The 24,924-nt window shown below is 39.4% G+C and overlaps 3 protein-coding genes across 15 annotated transcripts in view; all 3 read left to right on the forward strand.

Moving 5' to 3' along the window:
- The first annotated feature begins 12,899 nt into the window (after positions 1-12,899).
- The window catches only part of Zc3h11a (zinc finger CCCH-type containing 11A), a 53,677-nt gene continuing 41,652 nt past the window's right edge, over positions 12,900-24,924 (forward strand). For 2 of the 13 annotated variants that reach the window (XM_004862175.4, XM_087193931.1), the window contains exons 1-3: positions 12,902-13,051; positions 18,885-18,938; positions 20,214-20,273. The gene's annotated coding sequence lies outside the window, so the exon portion shown is untranslated. Of the gene's footprint in view, positions 13,052-13,695; positions 13,714-18,884; positions 18,939-19,662; positions 20,274-22,819; positions 22,918-24,924 lie in introns of those variants that run through there. The other 11 variants (XM_013078617.3, XM_087193930.1, XM_087193927.1 and 8 more) reach the window with 10 other exon arrangements.
- Zbed6 (zinc finger BED-type containing 6) lies at positions 13,712-18,010 on the forward strand. Its single transcript, XM_021242448.2, has one exon. The coding sequence runs from the start codon at positions 14,707-14,709 to the stop codon at positions 17,647-17,649; it is 2,943 nt and encodes a 980-aa protein (XP_021098107.1). The 5' UTR covers positions 13,712-14,706; the 3' UTR covers positions 17,650-18,010.
- Positions 19,381-19,479, forward strand: LOC147823188 (uncharacterized). Its single transcript, XM_087193932.1, has one exon. The coding sequence runs from the start codon at positions 19,381-19,383 to the stop codon at positions 19,477-19,479; it is 99 nt and encodes a 32-aa protein (XP_087050058.1).

Raw genomic sequence — 24,924 nt, forward strand, 5'->3', positions numbered from 1 at the left:
CCTCTGTTGTTCCTAGAATTCATTCTTCAATTTTTAGAAAACATAAGCTTGGCGTAGCAGACAGCAAACAGGTTGGGAGATGTAATATTTTATATTTCATCTCCAGTATTATTTCCTGTATTAGTACAGCTCATTCATTTCATCCACATAGACTCCTCCCTCCTTCCACCTTTGCTCTCAGGAAGTATCATGTACACTGCTAAAAGGGCTCTCCTTCAGACCTTCCAGTGATTCAATGGTCCCAAAGCCATTTATCCTTGTAGGTATGTCCCTTTGGGGAATCTGATTATCTTGTCTTAAAATGAAACTTTGGCTGGGCCTTCCCAGTCCTTCAGACATGTTTATATAGCCTTAAATTTTCATGGGATCAGAGTTCCTGCTCCTTGTTTTGTGGTGTGACAGGTCAACTTCTGAATAAATATATGGCTATAGAAAGATACAATGGATTCCACCAAAATTTGTCAACCCAGCCCCAAAAGCAAATACATGCACTGGGGAAGGAACACTCAAATTCTTTTCAGCAAGAAAGAATCAATCAAGGTTCTAACCACCCAAAACTTCCTGTTAGGCCTATAAAAACATTTAGCACATCCATGATACAGATGTTCAATAGACAATAGCTATTACTGCCTGTTTCTGCCCTAGAAACCCATTTTCTTCCCAAACTAGCTTCCCTTCAGGCTTCTCCTACCCACTCCAGGGTCAGAGATCTAATCTTAGCCCTGTTTTCTTCACACCCAGATTACTCTCAACTACTGACTACCAGATACTAAGTGATATTTATGGGTGGCTATTGTTTTGGGCTCTGCTCCTATAGGATACTAGGTCCCAATGAACCGTACCAAACTGGAACAGAGTCATTTGTGCTAAGTGCTATGTGATCAGACTGAACTTAGAAACAGGCTATTTTTCAAATAGACAGCTACCAATCGTCGGGTTGACACCTCAGTCAACTTGAGATAGCATGACAAGGAAATCCCTTCTCGTTAATCCTAGAAGAAAAGTAACTTTGAAGTGACCTATCCATTTCTTGTTTCTTGTCTCTGCTGTCTTCAGCCTTTTTGGCCTATAAAGCACACCCCTTTGATCAGCAGCTCACCAGAGCATCTTTCTGTTCATAGATGGGATATACCTGCTTCATTAATTGCTAATAAATGTCAGCTATATCCTTAAACTCAATTGCTAAAGTTTTGTTTTTGACACTAATTTCTGACATCTCTCTTCTCCAATCATTTTGTCATGCCATTATCCTACACAAGAAACAATGGTGCTGTTTATAATCACTGAAACTCCTTTCCAAGGAATTCCTTAAAACCTGTTCCATTGTACACTCAATGTGAGCATTTAGTCCCCATCCCCATTCACTCAAACACATATTGAACACATTCAGGAACTGGGGCTATAAAGATGACCAAGACATTTGTTGCTGATCTCAGTGAGTTCACAGTATATAGAGAAAAGCAAATGAGCAGCCAGTTAATTCTTAAATCATCTGACAAGCACAGGCTGCTGCATCCTGGAAGTAACCAGGCAGTAGATTGAGCAGAAGGAAAGGATGTTCTAAACAGAAGAAACTACACATGCAAAGGCCTGGGGGTTTGCAAAAGTAGGACACATTGAGGGAAATATTGTAGTAGACATCCCTGCCCAGTACTAGCAGGCTATGAGTGACACCTGCCTCTTGCTTTCCATAATTTGGCTATATTATTTTATATCAAGAGTCAGACTGAAGCTCTATATGACTCAAATGGGCAGGTCAGATGGTGGACTGGTCGAGTATAGCCCCTCCCCCAATGGCTGCCACAGAAACCTAGGCCCTGGTCTGTGAAGTGGCAGGGCTCTGAGGTACCTGCAGCTGAGGTCACCATGACCCCAGTTAAAATCCTTTCCCCTGAAATATGGCTTCTCACTGACCTAATGGGTTGCTTGCTAATTGTACCCAGTCCCAGTAACTGTTTGTTCTATCCAAGCAAGATAAGCCGTGCTTACTCCCTAGCAGACCTGCCTGGTGCCATATGCCAGATGTTCTGCTGTATTTCATTAGATGCCTTCAAAGCATACCTGGGTCTCTATTCCTTCCCACAGTTGTATTCAATAAATACTGGATGTGCTTGGGGGGCCTTTGTCTTTGTTGCCCAGAGCAGCATTGATCAGGTCCCAAGACCTAGCTTCTCTCTGTTTCATTTTCTGTCTTTATTCTTTAATTCGCCTTGTGCTGTAATGGCTCACAGGAGGCCAGGACTTACTGCAGGGTTTCTGGCAACATCCCCTTCCCCATTCCCTATAGCACGTCGCTCAAAGTGACAGAGCAAAGAACTAGACTAGAGGCGGGGAGTGGTCAGATTTTAGGATGAAGGGATAAAAGTTTTATATATATATATATAATTTGAACCAGCACAAAATAGTATACAATAAAAAGTATTTCTATCTCAGACATCCAACCATATATTCCTCAATTAACTACTGTTAATAGATTTTTCTAGAAAATTTTCTATGTATAAATAAACATGTGGGGAAAGTAGTATTGATGTTATATTTGCATTTCAGAAAAAGAAATTCTGTGGCAAGTTAAAAGAGCAATTAAAGGGCCAGGGATTTAGCTCAGTGGTTCCGCTGCCTGCCTCGCAAGCACAAGGACCCAAGTTCGATCCCTGGTACCAAAAAAAAAAAAAAAAGAGCAACTAAAGAAAGAGAAAAAGACAAAATCAATGAAGAGACTGGCAGTAATCTGGAAAATAGGCAACAAGTGTTGGGGCTTAACTAGGCAGGGGCAATGAGAATGAAGAAGAAAAATGTAGCTGCAAGAAAGATTTGGGAGGTGAAGTCAATAGAATATCATCACTATTGGATGAAGTTTTTGATAACTTCCAGCTTTCTGGCCTCAGTTACTATGGATGGTGAGTGGTGCCATCACTAGGACAGAGACTTAGCAAGAGGATGAGATGTTGGGGTCAAGGTGATGATTTCAGTTTTTGTGTTTTGAACTTTGAGTGCCTCTGAAGCATCCAACTGGAGAATTCTATAAACAGCTAAACAGAGATCTGGGTCAGAGAGAAGATCTGATTCACCACATGCCATTAATTCATAGTGGAAACCATGGAAATGGATGAGACAACTGGAGAATGTAGAACCCTGGGCAATATCAATGATTCACTGTGGAACAAGGAGGAACTTGCCAAGGAACTAGAGAACAGGCGACCAGAGAGTGTGGAAAGAAATCAAAACAGAGTCCTTCCTTTAAAAACCAAGGGAAGGGGAATTTAAAGACATAGGAAATAGCCGAAGGTCAAATGATTGCATAATGATTTGGAGCCCTGGGTTTAAAATCTTGTTTTGCCACTTTGCAGTAATGAAATATGGGACAAATTGTTAGAACTTTACAAACATTTGTAACAGGGGGTTAACAACAGTACCTATCTTACAGAATAATTGTGAGGATTAAACTGAATAATGTATGTAAGGCTGTTATTGCAGTGTATGGCACATCATAAACTATCAATAAATGCTGGCTAAGAGTAATAAGAAAAGTAAATATTGAAAAGTATTTATTTAAGGTGAATGACCCTACCAGAATAATTTCAGAGATAAGAGCCAACTCAGGGAGTCCCAACAAATCAGGTCCAGCGACCAGCCTCAAAAACCAGAGGGAAAGATAATAGTAAAAATCATGAAAAGAACTTTACTAAGCATAGCTATTCTGGAGAGACGATGGGACAACATCCTTAGCCCTGTTTTGGGGGAACTGGGGAACTGATGTGAGTTTCCAGATTATGTAGAGGAGGGGAACCCAGGGTCTGCTGGGAGAAGCAGTCTGGGTCAAACTGTGGTCGTTATCTCAGGATCAGTCAGGCGGGGTCTGGCCCTCTGTGATAAGGGAGTTGTGCTGCTGGGAAGGTAGTTCTGACGCAACCCAAGATGTTATCCCTCAGATCGGTTGTTCCTGGAATCCAAGGTGACTCAGAGCAGGACACAGATGCAAAATGGAGGCAGAGATGCCAAGTATTTTATCCTGCTCTAAGTTACCCATGGGAAATCTGCAGGGCCAAGTGAAGAATCTGTATTTTTGCTAAAATAGTTTTGCTAAACTGGGTGTGATGGCACATGATTGTATTCCCAGCAGTCTGGGAGGCTGAAGCAGGAGGATCACATGTTCAAGCTCAGGCTGGACGGCTTAGCAACCTATCTCAAGAACAAAAAATAAAAAAGGGCTGGGAGTGTGAGGCCCTGGGTAAAATCCCCTATACTAAAAAAGAAAAAGAAGATGAAGAAGCAGCCTCAACTCTTTGTTACAAATCCAAATGAAATAAATTTAAAAGTATGCGATGCCTGGGGATTTAGCTCAGTGGTGCTGCAGCCTGCCTCAAAAGAGCAAGGTCATGAGTTCGATCCCTGGTACCAAAAAACAAAAACTAAAAGTATGTGAGAGGTAAAAAAGTAGCCACAGAATTTAGCAAGAAAGGTGAAAAATTTTGTGGTCAGAACAAAGTAAGAGATTTAGTACAATGCTCCTCCATCCGATTTTTTTTTCTTGAAGTATTGAGGATTGAACCTGAAGAGCACTGAGTTACATCCCCAACCATTTTTATTTTTATTTTGAGACAGAATCTCTCTACCTTGCCAAGATAGCCTTGAACTTGCAATTCTCCTGCCTCAACCACCTGAGTAGCTAGGATTACAGGCATCTGCCACCATGACTGACCCTCCATCCCTTTTAACGGATAAAGAGTCATGTATGTTACTGGACCAGAGGGAATGACTAGAGAGAGACAAAGACACATGGGGCAGAAGGGACAAAAGATGAGACCAAGAAGGGACTACTCATAGACGCTTTTGTTGACTCTCTACCTGGGCCACTCCTGTCTGACCTCACCACTAGCTCAGTCTTTCTGAAGCACAGCTTTGCAAATGTCACACCCTCTACCTTTTTGTCTCTGCTCCAAAGACTTCAAGGAACTCCCACTGTCAATGAAATATAATTCAAACATCTTCCCATCATTCAAGGCCCCACAATCTAGTTCCAACCTACCTTTACAATATTCTCACTCCTACGGCCTGTGGGTCTCTACCTGAATTTCTCACCCTATCTCTGCAGGGCCCTTCCTAACATAAATCTCTTTCCTCCTCCTTACTGTCCTAATTTAGGGTCAAGTTTCAAGTCTTATTCTCTCTGGAAAGTAATTCCTGAAACATTACACCTTTCAATGACCAGCACCTTCTACTTTCTAACTTGTCTACAACTAAAACAGAGGTTGTGGAGTAGCTCATAAAGTAATTTTACTTTGTTTTATTTGAATTAGCTGTCAGTGTGCTCGCTTTGGCAACACATATACTAAAGTGGAATTAGCCACCAAGTTTACAAGCCAGAAATTTTCACTAAAAATCTGAATCTCTTGCTTTTTTTTAAATCAGAAAACCTGCCAATACTGCACCTGCATCCCATTCCCATTTGGCAAGAATGGGCTGGAGTTCAGTGGTGACATACGGTTTTTCAAGGTGTATGAACACAGCCTGCTCACCTGGCTCCTGTGTGCATGTAAGATTTGAGTTTGTTACTCCAGGTCAAGACTGTGGCTTGGCACTTGGCTATACTGCTTGGTAGCTATTATCTTTATATTTATCTCATCTTGAGAAAAACTCTATGGGCAAAGAACACATATTATGCCTATCCCCCCTCCATGCGTAGCACAGTGATCTAAACACAGCTATTTAGTAGAAGGTAGATGATCAAAATGAGAACAGCCCAGTCTGCTCTTTTTCTTAACTAACCAATTATCAAAAAAAACCATAGTTATCATACTCAAAAACATAACACCAAGAAAGAAAACCCAGCAGAGCACAGTGGTACATGCCTATAATACCAGCACTTGGGAGGCTAAGGCAGGAGGATTGCTGCAAGTTTGAGGCCAGCCTGTGCTACATAGGCCAGCCTGAATTACTTTGCAAAAACATAAAAAAAAAAAAAAAAAAACCAACCAAACAAACAAAACTGTATATTTTTCTAGTATAAATACAGTGTCACAAGGATACCTTGAGTGAAGAGTAAAAGGTGGTCCCAGGAAGGCTGATTTCAAGGTCTTGCAGACAGAGCAAGAAGCTGAACATTTATCAATTACGGTTAGCAGGTAATTGTGACTCCTGTCTAAGGCTTCTCACTGAAAGGCTCTGTTGGTTCCTATTTCCCCACTTCTGTCTGACAATGCTGAACCAAGGCGAGTCATAAAAATAGGCAGAATGATGAAGTGAGATGAACACTGGGTTAGGAAAAGGCAGTTACCCTCCCACTTTCCTCTAATGCGAGGAGAATGAATAGAGAGCTATTCCCAGCCATGGAGCCCATAAAACTGGCCAGAATTCCAGGATGAGGGGTAGGTTAGGATTTGAGTCAGGTCATGTGACTCAACCATCAACATATGTTTCTACTATCTAAAGAGAGGAGGATCTAGCACTAATTAATGAAGCTTGGCCTGCAAGGCCCTGGCTTGCAAAGCCCCCTTCAAGGTTTTGGGCTGGGCCTTTGCATTGTGGTTGTTACAGACACAATTAGCAAAAGTAAAATTTGAGTAGCAACATTAGAGTCCTGTTTTTCAGATGCCGTCTCTAACACCTTCCCCTTCTCAGGCATTTCGATATATGATTAGGAAGAAGTTGAATAGGGATGCAAATATTTTGGGTTATTTTTGTGCCCTTTACAATCACAAAGTTATTGCTAGACACACAGTTGTAGAAAAGGCTTTCAAGAATACCTCTGCTACCCACTCTGCTGGTTCATCTGGCATTATGACCCAATGTTGCAGGGCCAGAAGTCATCTTGACAGAAACCTGCCCCACACATGTGCTATCAGACGGGAGAGGACACAAAGGACGATTCTTCACACAGGTAAAATTTCAAGTGGAGGATTCAGTTATCACTAACACTTGGAATGTTAGCAAGCCTCCAGGATAGACCCCAGTGACCACCACCTCTTGTCATCACACCTGTTCATTCCTCCCACATCGCATTGGTGTCGATGTGGGTGACGGATGGAATACAGAAGAGCAGTGACACATCATTGCCATCCCTGCAGCTCCCAGCTTCTGTCTTGCACATGTGCTCTCTCTCTTTCTCGCTCATCACTTGCTCTGGAGGAGCTTACTGCCCCTATGCTGAGCAGCCCCATGGAGAGGCCCACACGGTGAGAAGTCAAGGCTTCCTATTGACAGCTGTATGAGCTGGCCTAGAAATGGATCTCCAGTCCCATCAAGCCGCCAGCTGACTGTACCTCCAGCCAAAAAACTGATCACAAACTCATGAGAGACTCTGAGTCAGACGTCGTCACTCAGCTACACTGCTCCCAAATTCTCAACCCACAGAAACAGAGGGGTAATAAATGCTTGTTGTTTTAAGCCACTAAATTTTGTAATTTTGGTAAATAGCAATAGATAACTCATACACTTAGTACAACTGGTGGTTCTCTGCAGGTAGAGAATATATTAATAATTTAATACATCTTAGAGCTTATAAATATAAGAAACTTGATAGAAATTTTCCCACTTTGACAATAATCCTATAATTTACATAACATTTATAACACATTATGAAAGTAGAAAAAAACCTTTTTTTTTCCTCTTTGCAGTACTGGGGATTGAACACAGGGCCTCACACGTTAGGCAAGCACTCCACCACTGACATCTATGCCCCCGAATTTTGAAAGCAACTTTTTTAGAAGTATTATTGATAAAACCACTTTTATTAGCCAGGGATGGTGGCACATGCCTGTAATCCCAGCACTTGGGAAGCTGAGCCAGGAGGACTGCCGTGAGTTTGAGGCCGGCCTGGATTATACAGCAAGACCCTGTCTCCAAAAAAAAAAATTATTATTATTATTATTATTATTATTATTATTATTATTATTATTTTGGTCCTAGGGTTGAATCTAAGTGCTCTACCACTGAGCTACATCCCTAGCCTCTTTTTTTTTTGTACTGGGGGTCAAGCTTGGGAACTTGCACTTGCAAAGCAGGTGGTTAAACCACTGAGCTAAATCCCTGGCCCTCCAAAATTATTTTTATTAAGGATGCTACTGGAAAGACTGGTTTATCTTTTTCACTCTTTTTACAGAAAATATGAAAAATTATTGTCATATGAAGTGATCAAAGAGTATGCAGTCACATATATATAAAAAAGGTATTATAGCCACGTGTGGTGGTGCACACCTATAATCCCAGCTACTCAGGAGGATTACAAATTCAAAGCCAGCCTGGGCAACTTAGTGAGACCTTGTATCAAACTAAAAAATAAAAATACTGGGCATATATCTTAGTGCTCCTGCTCAGTACCACACACATACACACACAAAAGATTGTAGTGGCATGTTAGTTTATTGGTAAAAAATATTTCTTTGATTTTGTAATTATGTACAAATGTGATAGAAAACTATGACATACATTTAACATTTTTAAAAAATTTATTACAGTAAAAGAAGCACTGCCATTAATCCCTCTCAAAATACTCCCCCTTGCTTCAAACAGACTTATCCTGTTGTTCTTGTGACTTTGTGAAGCAGTTCTGAGAGTCCTTTTGCATGAGTGTATTTAGTTGCACTGTTACGGCTGCCTCAGTGTACTGAATTGATTTAAAATGTTTACCTTTTGATCTTGAGGAAGAGTCAGAAGTTGTACAGTGCCAGATCCAGTGAGTAAGACGGGTGAGGACACATAATATTTTTGTTTGACAAAAACTGCCATAAATGGTTGATCAACGAGGAGCAATCAAGTCACAGTAAATGTTTAAATTTAAAATTGTATTATAGTAAAAGACACACTGCTTTGTAGTATAACTTCAATTTGGGGACTATGATGCCCCACCTTGCCCTTGTTGCCCAGAATTGCTTTTCCTATTCTAGGTCTCTTCTGGTTCCAAATGAATTTTAGTATTGTTTCCTCTAGCTCTGGGAGGTATGCTATTGGAATTCTGATTCAGATTGCAGTAAATCTGTACAACAGTTTTGGAAGTATGGCCATTTTCACTACATTGGTTCTGCCTATCCAAGAACAGGGGATAGCTTTTGTTATCATCTTTGATCTCCTTTTTCAGAGTACTGTAGTTTTGTTTTGTTTGGTACCGGGGATTGAACTCGGGTCCTTGAGCTTGCAAGGCAGGTGGCGGTGGAACCACTGAGCTAAATCCCCAGCCCCTAGAGTACTGTAGTTTTTAATGTATAGGTCTTTCACTTCCTTTTTCCTAGATTGATTTCTAAGTATTTCATTTTTCTTGATCCTATCGTGAAAGGTATTGTTTCCCTAATTTCTCTCAGTGGGTTTGTTATTCATGTACAGGAATGCTACAGATTTTTAAGTGTTGACTTTGTATCTTGCTATACTGCCAAATTTGGCTATTAATTCCAGGAGTCTTTTGGTAGAGTTTCTGGAGTCTTCTATGTAGAGTATCATGTCATTAGCAAATAATGATACTTTAACTTCTTCCTTTCCTATCCATATTCCTTTTGTTTCTTTCCCTTGTCTGACTGCTCTGGCTGATGTTTCCAGAACTGTTGTATATTGAACAGATTTTAAGTTATACTACCAAGCTACTGTGATAAAAACAGCATGGTACTGGAAAAAAAACCAGGCCTGATAATCAATGGAACAACTGATAATCAATGCAGAAACAACTCCAAGTGCACTCAGCTACCTTATCTTTGACAAAGGGTCCAAACACCTTCACTGGAAGAAAGATAGCCTCTTTAATAAATGGCGCTGGGAAAACAGGCTTTCCCTATGCCAAAAATTGAACCTAGACCCATATCTCTCAACATGCACTTAACTAAAATTGAAATGGATCGAAGATCTAAAACTTAAAACTGAAACACTTAATCTGCTGGAAGAGAGAGTAGGTAAAACTCCTGAAAACATAGGTATAGGGAGACTTTATGAACAAAACCCCAATTGCACAGGAAATATTACAAAGAATCAACAACTGGGATCACATCAAATTAAAAAAGCTTTTGCACAGCAAAGGAAACCACCAACAGAGTGATGTGAATGAAAAATTTTTTTACCAGTCACTCCTCAAAGGACTAATATTTGGAATATATAAAGAACTCAAGGACTGGGGATTTAGCTCAGTGGCACCGCGCCTGTCTCACAAGTGCAAGGTCCTGAGTTCAATCCCCGGTACCAAAAAAAAAAAAAGATTTAAAAAACAATCAGACTCCTCAAATTTAAAGACCCATCTAAAAATGGGCATCTCATATAAATAGATATTTCTCAGATGAAGAAGTACAATTTTAGTATATGTGCTGCCAAACCAAGCACTCAGATGAAGTATAAACAGCAAATAAATATATGAAAACATGCTCGACAACACTGGGCATATCCATGTTTATAGCAGTACAATTTATAATAGCTAAATCTTGGAAACAGCCCCCATGCCAATCAACAGACGAATGGATAAAAAAAACGTGGTATTCATATATAATGGAGTGCTACTCTGCCATAAAGAAAGATAAACTTGAGTCATTTGCAGGAAAATGGATGCACCTTGACACCATAATCTTAGGTGAAATAAATCAAACACACAAGTTTAAATATCGCATTGTTTCTTTTATGTGAGAAACCCAAAGGATAAACAAGGAGCATAATGGAGGATAGATACTGGGAAGTAGGAAGAACGTGTTCAAATGGGAAGGGGAACGTGGCAGGGCAGAGGGGGAAATGAAGGAGGGAAAAAGGGGAAAAAGCATAGAAGAGAAAAAATGAAAACAAAGCTTTTGTAAATAGGGAGGGGAAGAAGGGTTGAAGGGAGGGGAGGGGAGAGGGAAAAAATGAAAAACCAAGATATATTATGTACAGATACAAATTCCCTATGATGAATATGATCAATATAAATGAGAAAAATACACTACTAAATATGAAGTTAAGCCGGGGATTTAGCTCAGTGGTTCCGGCACCTGCCTTGCAAGTGCAAGGTCTCGAGTTTGATGCCTGGTACCAAAAAAAAAAAAGTTACTTAAAAATATGAAGTTAAGGGGACCAGGGATTTAGCTCAGTTGTACCGCCGCCTGCCTCGCAAGCACAAGGTCTGGAGTTCGATCCCCGGTACCAAAAACAAAAAACAAAAAATATGACGTTAACAAAAGAAAAGCTCAGAAAAAAAAGACATTGGTATCAAATCCCCCTCAAAATACTCCATAGTATGCTTTGAACATACTAATTCCATGGGGGTTTTTTTGTGGTTTTTTTTGAGACAGGGTCTCACTATGTAGTTCAGGCTGGCCTCCAACTCACCGAAGTTCTCTTGCCTCAGCCTCCTGAGTGCTGGGATTACAGGTGTGTGCCACCACACTGGGCCCTTTCTCTAAAATTTTTGCTCAATGATTTACTGCAGCCAACAGAGAACATAAATTTAAAATAACTACATAAATAGTAGGGAAGCAATTGTATAATTTTAAGCATTAAAACTAGTAAGAAGCATGAAGTCTAAACTTGTTACGTGAAGGGTAACAAAACTAATTGCAAAAATATATTTGTAAGCTACATCTAAAATCTTCAGTTTATGATTATACTATCAAAGAGTATGCTGAATATTCAAGGTAGTGGGCAAATAAATACTGCTTTATTTTTTATTTTATTTATTTTTTTGGTACCGGAGATCGAACTCAGGACCTTGCGCTTGGGAGGCAGGCGCTGGAACCACTGAGCTAACTTCCCAGCCCAACGCTTCTTTGTTTTTGCCATGTAGTACTACAGGTAGGATACATGCTGTTAAGCCAAATATATGTTAAAAAAAAAAAAAAAAAAAAAAAGTGCTTTTTCACTGTGGAGAGGACACGTATAAGAAAGACAAAAAAGAGTTACAAAGAAAAAAAGGTTATATGTTAAATTATTGAGATTATTTCTCAGAAATGAAATTAATACAGATTTAATTTCCTACTCTATATATTTGTGGGGTTTTTAATGGTTAAAAACATCGGAATGGGAAAATACAGGATAATGTTAATAACAAAAATGGGGAAATAACTTTTTTTCTTTTTCATCCTGCAACCCTCATAAACTTTTCTTTTTTTTTTTTTGGTACCGGAGATAGAACTCGGGTCCTCGCGCTTGCGCAGCAAGTGGCGAAACCACTGAGCTAAATCCCCGACCCCCTCATAAACTTTTTAATGAGCATAACCTTTTCTTTTCTTTTCTTTTCTTTTCATACTGAGGCTTGAACTGAGGACCTTTGCATTGAGCCACATGGAGACTCTGTAAAGAGTTTCACTAAGACACTAAATTGCCCAGACTGAGCTTGAACCTTGGATCCTCCTTTTGTAGCACCAAAATTTGTCTTAAGAAATAAACTTCCCCAAAGCCCAATTTAACTTCAAATAAAAATAATAGGTGGTGACGCATGCCTGTAATCCCAGCACTTAGGAAGCTGTGGCAGGAGGATCTCGAATTCAAGGGCAACCTAGGCTAAAGTCAGTTCAAGGCCAGCCTGAACTCTATAGGGAGCCCCTGTCTCTAAATAAATAAATAACAAAGAAAGAAAGAAAGAAAATCGTTAAAATCCTTCAACATTGCAAGGGAAAATAGTTTATTTCTTAATTAAATTTATACACGGCTTAGACGAAAACGTTTGGTAACAGTAAACTGAACTCTTACTGCCTGGTAGACAGTTCTTGCAGTCTTCTCGCTCAACTGGTTTGATTTAAAAAAAAAACAAAACTTTATCAAAGATGATGTGGACAGCCACGGAACTTGCGGAAACCACAATCGTTGCCAAGCAAGAGACCCAATCGCCGAGCGCCTCGCCTCCCACGTGACCCTATGACGCGGGAAGCCATTTTAGGTATTGCCTCATAGAGAAAACTACACCTCCCAGAATTCCCGCGTTCTGCGTCGTGCTGGCACTATTACTGGCCGGGTTTTAGATTTGAGCCTGTAGCCGGGCGCCATCTTTGACGCTGGCAGTTTTAGATTTTTGCTGCTGTGAGGAGGGTGGACGGCAACAGCTAAGAGAGAAGAAAGACGTGGCAGCAGGCGGGAATCAGAGATAGTGTCATCGGTTCGGTAAAGTTTCTGTTCTCTGGTAACTAGACCCGTTTTTTGATTGCCGGGTGGCTTGGGGCCAGGGGGGTGGGGGAAAGGGCGAGGGGAGTGGCAGAGGCCTTCCCTCGCCCCCGGGTCGCGGCCTAGCCTGGGAAGCCAGAGCGGGGTCTTTGAGCCCCGCGGTAACGACCCCCCGCCTCCCGGCCGCGGCCCTCGCGGGGGTGAGCTGGGAGCCCGGCTGCCGCTCACTTTTCCTATCCGCCCCACCCCCACTCGCTGCGCCCCACCCCCACGGCGCCTGCTCCTTCCCGACCGGCCTTCCCCTCCCCCACTTCCGGCGCTCGGGAAACGCGGAGCCGAGCGCCCCTGGAAGTCAACCGTTCTTCGGCCGCAGAGAGGCAGGTGACACTAGATGGCTCTCTACGCGGCGACAGCGTCTGTAATTTAGCTGACCCCCACTGCCTTAGTAGTCCGAGTCCCAGGAGCCGAGTTTACCTGCTCATTGCCCTCTAGGATCCTCCTGTTTCGGAGATTTCTCAAACTGCACGTACGAAGCCACTGACCTTACCCAGCTATCCCGTACCCGTTCCCCACCCTGCCCCCGCCCTCCTCTTCGGAATCAAGAGCTACAGGGACCCTTCCGTTCTCCTTGTAGGATTGATGAACCCGTAACGAAGAGCACCCCCTAAACTCCCATAATCGGTGCGGATTCCCATGGGGAAGGTCCATATTGTTGACATCTTCCAGGCCTTGGTTCTGGACCTTGAGAAGGAGGCTGTGGAACTAGTAATAGCGATGCTTTGTAGGGTAAATGTGTGTAGGTATGGAGGAGAGGGGAGGGATCAATGTAAAAGAAATGGAAGTGGTTTAAAGTTCTTACTTCAGTTTTTGCTATTCGTATAGGGGTCAACTTGTGAGTTGACAGCCGTAAAACTTCAGTATAAAAATGTTAACTTTTAATAGAAACGGTAAATTGAAAATGTTGCTTGTTATCTTGTTTTAAAATTTTATTCCCAAAGAATTTTTTTCAGCTACTTACATTAAAAAAAAGTGCTTTTAGTCAGAATTGAAAGGGCTCAACTAGCATTTAATGACCAGTATGTGGAGTCTGATTTAGCTTTCCAGAATTGACTTTTTGGGTTGTATTGTAAAATCAGTGATGAATGTTGAGTGGTGCACAATGTTTTTGTTTAAGTGAAATTTCCTGAAAATAATTTCAGAATTAAGACAGTTATTTTAATCGATGTTACTATTATGAGGCATCATAAAAATACATATTTTAAGAACTGAAGGCATTTCAAGCAGGTGCAAATCTTGATGAAGCAGAAAGAACGTGAACCTGAGATTTGAAACCTCTGGCTTCAGCTACTACTGACCAACTGAACTCTATGACTGTGGGAAAGTGGGCCTCAGTTCATTTTTCAGTAACGTGAGGATGCTGGACTGTTCGAATTTAGAATTTAGAAAGTTGGAAGGGATCTCAATGCCCCCTCACAAAGAATTTGGGAATGTTCTCCACTGCTGTTATTTTTCTTCCAAAAATAATCTGGCTTCAAAGTCATTGGTCCGAAGGGAATTTGACTCCCCATAGAAATTGGAAAAAAGGTAATACAAATAGAAAGTAATAGCTGTATTTGTACTTCAGTAATAAACCCGTTAACAGATTCTGGTACGAATTTTGGAACCAAAAGGAGAATGAGTGTATGTACTTTAAGTGTACCAGTTTCTCCACTCTCTCCTGACAGAAGATGCAGCACTTTTAGTGGTGCTGGAATTCTGGGATGCGTTTCCATTAATTCTAATTCAGATGAAGAGGATGTGGTAGAGGGAAAGATGGTGGCAGAAGGAGTGGATAAAGAGGCAAAATTGCCTGCTAAAAAGAAAAGAAAGAAGGGTTTGCGGATTAAGGGGAAAAGACGCCGAAAAAAATTGATCCTTGCCAAAAAGTTTAGTAAGGATTTAGGATCTGAGAGGCCTGTTGCAGATGCCTCTGCTTTGTTAGCCTCCAGTGCCCCTGAGCAGGATGAAGAAAGTCTTTTTGATGGCAATATAGAAAAACAGATCTATCTACCTAGTACCAGAGCCAAGACCTCCATCGTGTGGCACTTCTTTCATGTTGACCCCCAGTACACATGGCGGGCTATTTGTAATCTGTGCGAAAAAAGTGTCAGCAGGGGTAAACCAGGCAGCCATCTTGGTACGTCTACTCTTCAGAGACATCTGCAGGCAAGGCATTCACCTCACTGGACCAGGGCCAACAAGTTTGGAGTCACAAGTGGGGAGGAGGATTTTACTTTGGATGTATCTTTATCTCCCCCTTCCCCTGGAAGCAGTGGAAGCTTTGAATATATTCCTACAGATTCGTTAGATGATAATAGAATGGGTAAGAAATGTGATAAATCAGCATCTGATGCCCTGAGGGCAGAAAGAGGGAGATTTCTCATCAAAAGTAACATTGTAAAGCATGCCTTAGTACCTGGAACCAGAGCCAAGACATCTGCAGTTTGGAATTTTTTTTACACTGATCCTCAGCACATCTCAAGAGCTGTGTGTAATATTTGTAAAAGAAGTGTGAGCCGGGGTAGGCCAGGTTCCCACTTGGGAACTTCAACACTTCAACGACACCTGCAGGCCACACATCCCATCCATTGGGCTGTTGCCAACAAAGACAGTGGTGCTATTGGAAATGGAATAGATGAGACTGAGACTGAGAATAGTGATCTCTTGAATGATACTTTACATGGAGAAAAGTCTACAGGCAGCCAAGATTTAACAGCTGAGGACCTCAGTGACTCTGATTCAGATGAACCTCCTGTGTTAGAGGTTGAAAATAGATCTGAAAGTCCTATTCCTGCTACAGAGCAAGACGATCAGATGCATGCACAAGAGAGAGAGACAACATTTTGTGAAAACTCAGCCTCTAATCAAATAAGTCGGGCAATTATTCAAATGATTGTAGAGGATATGCATCCTTACAACTACTTCTCAACCCCAGCTTTTCAGAGATTCCTGCAGATTGTGGCTCCTGACTATAGATTGCCGTCAGAGACTTACTTTTTTACTAAGGCTGTACCTCAGTTATATGATTGTGTCAGAGAAAAAATTTTCTTAACTTTAGAGAATGTTCAAAGCCAAAAGATCCACTTGACTGTTGACATATGGACCCATGACCCATCCACTGACTATTTCATTGTGACTGTACACTGGGTGTCTTTGGAAACTGCATCTTCTCCCAGTAATGGCAGGATCCCTGATTTTAGAAAGTGGGCAGTGCTTTGTGTTACAGGTTTGGCCAAAGATTGTTTGATAACCAACATTTTGCAAGAATTAAATGACCAAATTGGTCTGTGGCTTTCTCCTAATTTCCTTATCCCTAGCTTCATTGTTTCTGACAATTCCTCTAATGTGGTGCATGCAATCAAAGATGGTGGTTTTACCCATGTGCCATGCTTCCTGCAGTGTTTAAATATTGTCATTCAGGACTTTTTCTGTGAGCACAAAAGCATCGAGAATATGTTAGTGGCCGCTAGGAAAACCTGTCACCATTTTAGTCACTCAGTCAAGGCCCGTCAGATACTACAAGAGTTCCAAAATGATCACCAGCTTCCATGGAAGAATTTGAAGCAGGATGAAACTGGTCATTGGGTTTCTACCTTTTATATGTTAAGATGGCTCTTGGAGCATTGCTACTCAGTTCACCATAGTCTTGGTAGAGCCAGTGGAGTTGTACTCACCTCCCTTCAGTGGACTCTCATGACATATGTTTGTGATATTCTTAAGCCATTTGAGGAGGCCACCCAGAAAGTAAGTGTAAAGACCACAGGATTGAATCAGGTGCTACCCCTAATCCATCATCTACTCCTTTCCCTTCAGAAACTCAGAGAAAATTTTCAAGTCAGAGGTATTACTCAAGCTCTCAATCTGGTGGACAGTTTATCTCTGAAACTTGAAACTGATACCCTACTAAGTGCCATGCTCAAGTCTAAGCCCTGTATTTTGGCTACATTGTTAGATCCATGCTTTAAGAACAGCTTGGAAGATTTTTTTCCTCATGGTGCGGATTTAGAAACTTATAAGCAGATCCTTGCAGAAGAGGTTTGTAGTTACATGGAATCTTCCCCAGAGGCCTGCCACACTGCAACTACAGAAGCCTCTGGTTCCTCAGTTACAGTAGGAACCTATTCATTTACCTCATCTATAGAAGAAGGCACCTCCAATTCAGGTTCCATGGATAGCTCAGCTGCAGACAGTGTTATCTCTGGAAGCAAAAGCTTCATGTTCCCTTCTGCTATAGCAGTAGTGGATGAGTACTTCAGAGAGAAATATTCAGAGCTCTCAGGAGGTAATGACCCTTTGATTTACTGGCAGAGGAAGGTGAGCATATGGCCAGCTTTGACCCAAGTTGCCGTTCAGTATCTAAGTTGCCCCATGTGTAGTTGGCAATCTGAATGTATCTTTACTACAGATAGCCACTTTCATCCAAAGCAGATCACAAGCCTGAACTTTGACAATATAGAACAATTGATGTTTCTGAAAATGAACTTGAAAAATGTTAACTATGATTATTCTACATTGGTTCTGAGTTGGGATCCTGAAAATAAGGTTGTTCAAAGCAGTGAAAAAGAAATATTACCTTAACTTCTTTTTCTTTTCTCTATTTAAAGTGAGAAACTTTTTGCTGTTATTGTATCCTTATTGGTATAGTCATTATATGTAATCATACTAATTAAAAAAAAAGTGGGCCTGATGGTGCATACCTGTAGTCCCAGCCATTTGGGAGGCTGAGGCAGGAGGATTGCTTGAGCCCTAAAGTTTGAGACCAGCCTGGTCAATATAGCGATAATTTGTATCAAAACAAAACCAAATCTGGGGAAACCTAAAAACAAGGGCTGAAAATTCCTCAGAAGCAATATACTATTGATAAAATGAAAGTTTACTTTAATGATTTTACAGTTGTAATTCAGTGTTACACTTGAAAATTTTGAACATGTTTACATCAGTTGAGAAAGAAAAGACATTTTAATTTAAAAAATACGGTGCAGCATTGAAAGGCCTTCAGCTATTTTTGGCTGGTAGATTGAACTAGTAGTAACTGATGTCAGAATTTCCCCCAACACGGAAGCTTTGATAACTCTGAAACCTATAAATTGAGGAAAAAAAATACCAATTTGGTATTCCTTCCCCCTCTCCATTTTTCTGTTTCTTTAAAAACCCTGATGCTTGTCTATAGCTTTGCAAGAAGAAAACCCACAAAATTGTTTTTGGTACTGTATTTGGAAATTTCTGTTCACCTCCTCATACTGGTCAGCTTTATAATTTCAAATTACTGGGTGTGATAGAGTTAACTTTATATTTAGGATTAGATCTTTATAAAAGGGGAATATTAGAAAACAATTAGGAAAAAACGTCTCTGAATTGCATTTTTTAACCTTTGTGATATAAAAACAAAACTATAGGTGCTTTTGCATAATTTATGGTTAACATAATAAAAAGTTTGCAAAATTGGAAAAGATTCAGTGGGAATTGAATCACAAACCCTGTATGAGTATGCTTTGAGAAACCCAGTGTGCATTTCCCAAAGAATATTTTTCTAATTTAAAAAGCCTACTTAATGATCCATAGTATTGTATTCTGAACTGTGAAGTTTTTCTAGCCACTGTATTTTTAACTAAAAGTAAGCAGTCAGTATTTTCATGTGTTAGGAATCATTGGTGAAATGAGTGAACAGATCTCAATAATCCTTATACCTTTCCACTCTGAAAGTATGTTTCTTTGAATAGGCCAGAAAATGAAGACTTTTAGTAAACAACTATTTAAGGTTTCAGACTGAATAACTAATGTAAGATCCCAATTTTTCCTTTTTTTCATTTTAGATTTGGGGATATTCCCTGCCCAAAAAATTCCTGGAAAATTGACTAGTATTAAGTGTGAGTAAAAGGTGTCCACTTTTTTTAAGTTTTGGTTTTAGATGTGTCTTCGATAGTATTTGGGAAGATTTAGCCTAGAAATTATGTAGTATTTATTACATGAGAATCAAATTTGCTTTGTTACTGGCCTGTCTTCAAAAATTTAGAAAACTTGTTTCTGTGTATCAAAATACTTTTTTTTTCTTTTTTTAAATTCTTAAACAGTAAATGTACCATTGTGAAATGAAATTTCAGCTCCGAAAGTTTACCTTTTTATTAACTGGAGTACATGGGTAATTACAGTCTTTAGCTATCACTATCAGTAGTAAAGAATTTGGATATAGGCTGTATAAGCAAGCCTTTGCAGGGCCAGTATTAATGCCATGCCAGTAATACTGTTGATATAAGAGAAGAAGGGAAAACTTCCCTTAGAAGCTTTCTGTTTTGACAGTACCAGTTCAGAATGGCTATAATGTTGCTCTGCCTTCTACAGCTTGCTGCACCACTCTGTAGTTACTCTGTAACTATACATTTCTATCTTTTTTGGTTAAACACTCCCTGATAATGCTGCTATACATACATCCATATTATGCACATTGATATATGTGTAAGGGATTTTCCTTCATGTTGTTTTGTGGGCTGGGCAAATTGTAATGTAACATCAACTTCACAGTTCTCTGGTATAAAAATAAGTTCACTATTTTAGTAATGAACCCAAATTTAAAGACTTTTATAGTGTATTTTAAAAGGGGAAACTTACCCAGATGTTTTATTTCTACACATTTGTGTGTGCGTGTGCGTGTGTGTATAAGCCAGTTAGTATATATGTATATTATATACATAAAACACTTTATATTTTTGCATACAAGTATGCTTTTATTATACACATAATAAAGATGGGGGAAGGTTTCTGTTTTTTTCTTAATAGGTGAAGAAATCTTGAAGACCAGAAATTGGATCTTATTGAATTTTGGTGTTTTTTTTTTCTTTTTTCTTTTTTCTTTTTAAATTATATTGTTCAGCTATGGAAGATGGATTTTTTTTTTAATGATTCTTTGAATCTCAAGTTCATCTTTAAATGAACTTTTTTGGCTTTTGTTTTTGAGGAGATAACTAATGTCTCCAGTCTGACAAAGGTTATTCGAATGGACTTAATCTTCCAGTAGTTGGGAGATGTTTAAAAACACATCCTGTGTTTCAATTGTGGCTGAGAGATTTCCTTGGCAATGTGAGGAAGAAAATTCTTTCTGCCTCATTATTATTAATTCATGGATTGAGTGTTGGTTCGACCTACAGGCGTAATAGATTGGAACTCAGTGAAGACACAGACGTTCCTGTCGAGAACAACCAGCTAATGTAAGTACAGAAATGGGCCTTCTCTTGTGAAAGGAGTAAACTTTTTTTGTAATTTAAGGCATAATTTTCCATACTAGTAAGAAATTGAAAGTCCATTGTCCAGGGTTTTATGCTTATAATAGTTTACAAGCTTTTAGTTTTTGGTTGGAGGCATCGTTTTTTCTTATGTCTTTCTTTGGATAATCATACACAAAGTAAAAATAATATAACCAAGTTGAAATTATCTTATAATTCCATGTCCTTGGAGAATAGTGCTGTTTATAGTTTATCACAACATAGTTGTCTGTGCACATGTCTTTTCCTAGTCTTTCTAATGACTATGTAGGGTTTCCTTGTATGAGTATGCCAGGATTTAACGAATCACTCATTGATAGACATTTGCGTTTTTGCCATTACAAGCAAAACTACCCTCCATGCAGTGATAGCCTTATGCACATACCTATGTAAACTATTTTCAGTTTTTGGCTGCAAATTTGTAGAGTTTTTAATAGTATGCTCTAAGGAGGTCATAACAATTTACAGAACGAATGGAGTCTTCTTGATTTGCAGATGCTCTTGATTTGTCCTTTTTTAGTAAAGATACTAATCTTTGGCTATGTGCTGATCAATCTTTTTCATTTTTATCAGTTTTGTTATGGTTTTAACTTTGCTATCATAGAAAAAGTTTTTTATTCAGAGCTTATAAAAATACCATTTTTATGATATGGCTTGTCTTTTTGCATCGCAGAGTTAAGGAATTCAGAATCTTATTATAGTGTTCTAATTAGTGAGCTAGAACTGTTTTGCAATCTCTGCTTTTATTCCCTTGGAACTTTTGCAAAGGAAGTTGGAACTTTTTTTATAAATAGCTGGCCATTTTTGTTAATTTCAAATGCCACTTTTTTTCATAAATCAGATTTACTTATGAGTCCCCTTGAGTTCTGCTGACCCATGTACTAGTTCATATGCTAGTATTACACTTAAACATTGTTAGACTTACCATCTATAATATCAGGTAGAGCAAGGCTCTTCTATTCCTTTTTTTTTGGTACCAGGGATCAAACTCGGCTCCTTGCGCTTGCCAGGCAAGTGACAGAACCACTGAGCTAAATCCCCGGCCCTTCCATTCCTTTTTAGAGTATTTTTATTTTTTTCAAACACTTATTTTACTAAATGATTTTACAGTCTGTCAAGTCCTAGTAATAAACTCTCACTGGGATTTTTTTTCTTCCATTTTTTCCTTCTATCTTCACTTTTTTTCTTGTCCCTTCCTTCCTTTTTCTCTCCCTTCCTTGTTCCCCTTCCCATTTGAACACTTTGTTTTCATTTTCCAACAGCCATTATACGTCTCAGTCCTTATTTCCACATTTAGTCTCTCATGCCAGAGAAACGATGCGGTATTTACGCGTGTGTCCAATTTATTTCACTTAAGAGTATGGTCTCAAGGTCCATCCATTTTGCTATAAATGCCTGAACCTCATCCTTCTCTATGGCAGAGTAGCACTCCAGTATATATATACGAGACATCTTTAGCCACTTGTCAGTTGATGGGCATTTGGGCTGTTCCCAAGATTTAGCTATTACAAACTGCTATAAACATGGATGTGCATATATTGCTGTGGTGTGATGCTTTTAATTTTTTCGGGAAGATAGCAAGAAGAGGTATAGCTGGGTAAAATGGAACCTCTAATTTTAGTGTTTTTTGTTTTTTTGTATTTTGGGGTTTTTTTGGTACTGGGGATCAAACTCGGGTCCTTGCGCTTGCGCAGCAGGCGGCAAAACCACTGAGCTAAATCCCCGGCCCTAATTTTAGTTTTTTGACAAATCTCCACACTGATTTCCATGGTGGTTGCACCAGTCCACACTCCCACCAGCAGTGGAAAAGGGGTCCTTTTTCCCCACGGCCCCTCCAGCATTTGTTATTGGTTGATTTCTTGATAAGCAGCCATTCTTTCTGGAGTGAGATGGAATCTCAGTGTTGTCTTAATTTGCATCTCTCGAATGACCAGTCTCACTGGGAGTTTGACTTGAATTGCATTAAATGTATGCGTTATTCCTGGGAGAAGTAACTTGCTTATCCTCCATTTATCCATTATCCGGGTCTTCTATGCCTTAGTTGTATCTGTTTTTTTGTTTTGCTTTTAATGTAATATGGCTCTTGCATAACTTCTTTATTTTCTTCATACATATAATTTTATTATGAATGGGACTCTTATCTGAATGATTATTTCTGGCATAGAGCAAAATTATTGACTTTGTATTTGTATATCTAGCTTACATTGTTACTATTTTTAGTAATTTTTTTTGCCTGTTGAGATTTGCTAATTTTCAAACATATAACTTTCAGCTAGATATTTTTGTCTCATCCTTTCTTTGGTTAATGCCTTGTTTTCTTACTGTATATACTAGACTCTGGGACTCTGTTGAAGGATAGTAGGAACTTAGAGTCCTTCATTTATCTTAAGTGAGCTGACCTCTAGTGTTGTACCATGCTTCAGTACTTAGGGTTTCTGATGTTTAGGAAGTTCCTTATGATTTACTGAGTTCTTCTTCTTTCTTTTTTGCAGTGCTGGGAATTGAACCCAGGGCTTCGTGCCTGATAGACAGCCATTCTGCCACTGAGCTATATCCCTACCTGATATACTCCTTTCGTCTTTTTATTTTGGTATGTCTTGCTAAGGCCTCCAAGCTAGCCTTGACACTTGTGCTTCTCCTGAGCTGGCAGTCCTCTTGGGTAGCTGGGATTACAAGTGTGCAACACTACCCCTGGCCCTTTTAAAAGAGTAGATGTCGTATTTGAGCTTGCTTTTTTATTCTTGAGCATTATACTTAACCCCCCCCCCCCATTGAACTCAGGACCTTGCGGTTGCCAAGAAGGCACAGTGCCACTGAGCTACATCTCCCCACCCCCTTTTTTCCTTTTTGAAATCTTGCTTAGATGGTCACGATTTTTGATCATGTAATATTACTTTTAGTATACATCTTGTTTCATTAGCTAATGCCTTACTTGGGCTTTTAAGTCTAAAATCTTCCAGATTTTGAGCTGTCTGAAATACAGCTTGAAAGGCTATATTTTGATATTTAGAGTTTCAGATGAGAAGTATAATAATGTATCAGTCTGCTCTTTCCTCTAAGTTGATATGATTCTGTCTTTACATTGGAATTCAGAAATTTTACCATAGCTATGTGTACTAGGGATGTCTTTAAAACAAAGTTCTGTCAGGCATTTGATGAGCTTTTTTAAAGACTCAAGTCCATTCAATGTAGAGAAATTTTCTGGTATTGTTTTTCTTATCTCTATTCTGTTCCTTTTCAGAATTTCTATCAACTAGAAATTTTATTTTTGGGGACTGTTTCCATGTCACGTGTCTTTTCTCTCATTGTGACATAGATTTTTTGGTCATCCATCCCCGTCGTGTGTGTGTGTGTGTGTGTGTGTGTGTGTGTGTGTGTGTGTGTGTGTGTGTGTGTGTGTGTTCCATACCTGGGATCGAACTCAGGACCTTGTGCTTGCCAGACTGATGCAGAACCACTGAGCTACATCTCTGGCCCTGCACTTTTTGGTTTGTATACTGAGAGTTTCTTGCCAGTGGTCTCTTATAATCCAGTTGTGTTTTTCATTGATGTTTATACTCCTATTTGTTCCCTTTATTAAATCCCTTATTAAGGGAAGAGGCTAGATATTTGGGTTTTCTTACAGTTCAAGATTTCTCTTCTTTCCACTTATTTTCATAGTAATGTATTAGTTTGTATTGTTGCTATATCCTTAAAAATTTGCTGAGAGCATAGATGTTAAAAGATTTCTCCTTTTTTTGGTATTAATTTGGGTAGCTCGATAGAGGGTCAGTTATTCATTTTAATTGTCTACTTTGAAACAGCCATTTACTTCTGAAAGCTAACCAGGTTTTTCTTGGCATCCTAAATTTTGTTTTTTCCTTTGAAAATTAAAAAAATTTGTCAGTGTGCATTTTGATTTTGGGTTTTTGCTCGCAATAGTATTATTGTGCATCTTAAATTTAACTTGTAGGTTGTTTCTTTGTTTTGGTGATACTGAGGATTGAATTCAGGGCCTTGTGATGCTAGGCAAGTGGTCTATCACTGAGCTACATCCCCAGCCATTTTTCTTTGATTTTGAGAGAGTCTCAGTTGGTTGCCCAGACTGGCCTTGAACTGGGATTCTTCTGCTTCAATTTCCAGTGTAGCTGAGATTATAGGCATGTGCCACTGCACCTAGCAGCCATTTTCTTTCTTTTTTTTCCTAGTGAAAATTACAGAAGCCCATAGTGTAAAACAGATATATAAAGATCTTTTTCTGCTGAAACATTTCTAAAGAGATGCCTCCTATACTCTGCTTAACTTTGAGGGAGCTTTACAGAGTTAATTGGGACATAATTGCCCCAAAATTCTGATTCATGCTGTTTTTTAAAAATTTATTAATATATGTTTGCTATACATAATGCATTCATCGCTGGGAATATGTATCTTGATCCTTTTTACTTCATACTATTTTGTTGCCATATCATGGCTGCCATTTTATTGTTTGATTAGTTTGTGGGCTGTTTTCCTAAAACTAGTTTAATGTATATTTTTTGAGATTCTAATTTCAGATACTAAGCCCCTATTCTCCATTGTAAAATTTTTTTTCTATTAAACTTTGTCATTTTCCTCAGCT

The sequence above is a fragment of the Heterocephalus glaber genome, unplaced genomic scaffold (assembly GCF_053883595.1).
Source record: "Heterocephalus glaber isolate CG9 unplaced genomic scaffold, H.glaber_assembly_v1.0 deba00001600, whole genome shotgun sequence".
NCBI lineage: Eukaryota > Metazoa > Chordata > Mammalia > Rodentia > Bathyergidae > Heterocephalus > Heterocephalus glaber.

What these genes read in the sequence shown, in the direction of transcription:
- LOC147823188 (XM_087193932.1), top strand. Translation starts at nt 19,381, where the DNA reads ATGGCTATAATGTTGCTCTGCCTTCTACAGCTTGCTGCACCACTCTGT.
- Zbed6 (XM_021242448.2), top strand. Translation starts at nt 14,707, where the DNA reads ATGAGTGTATGTACTTTAAGTGTACCAGTTTCTCCACTCTCTCCTGAC.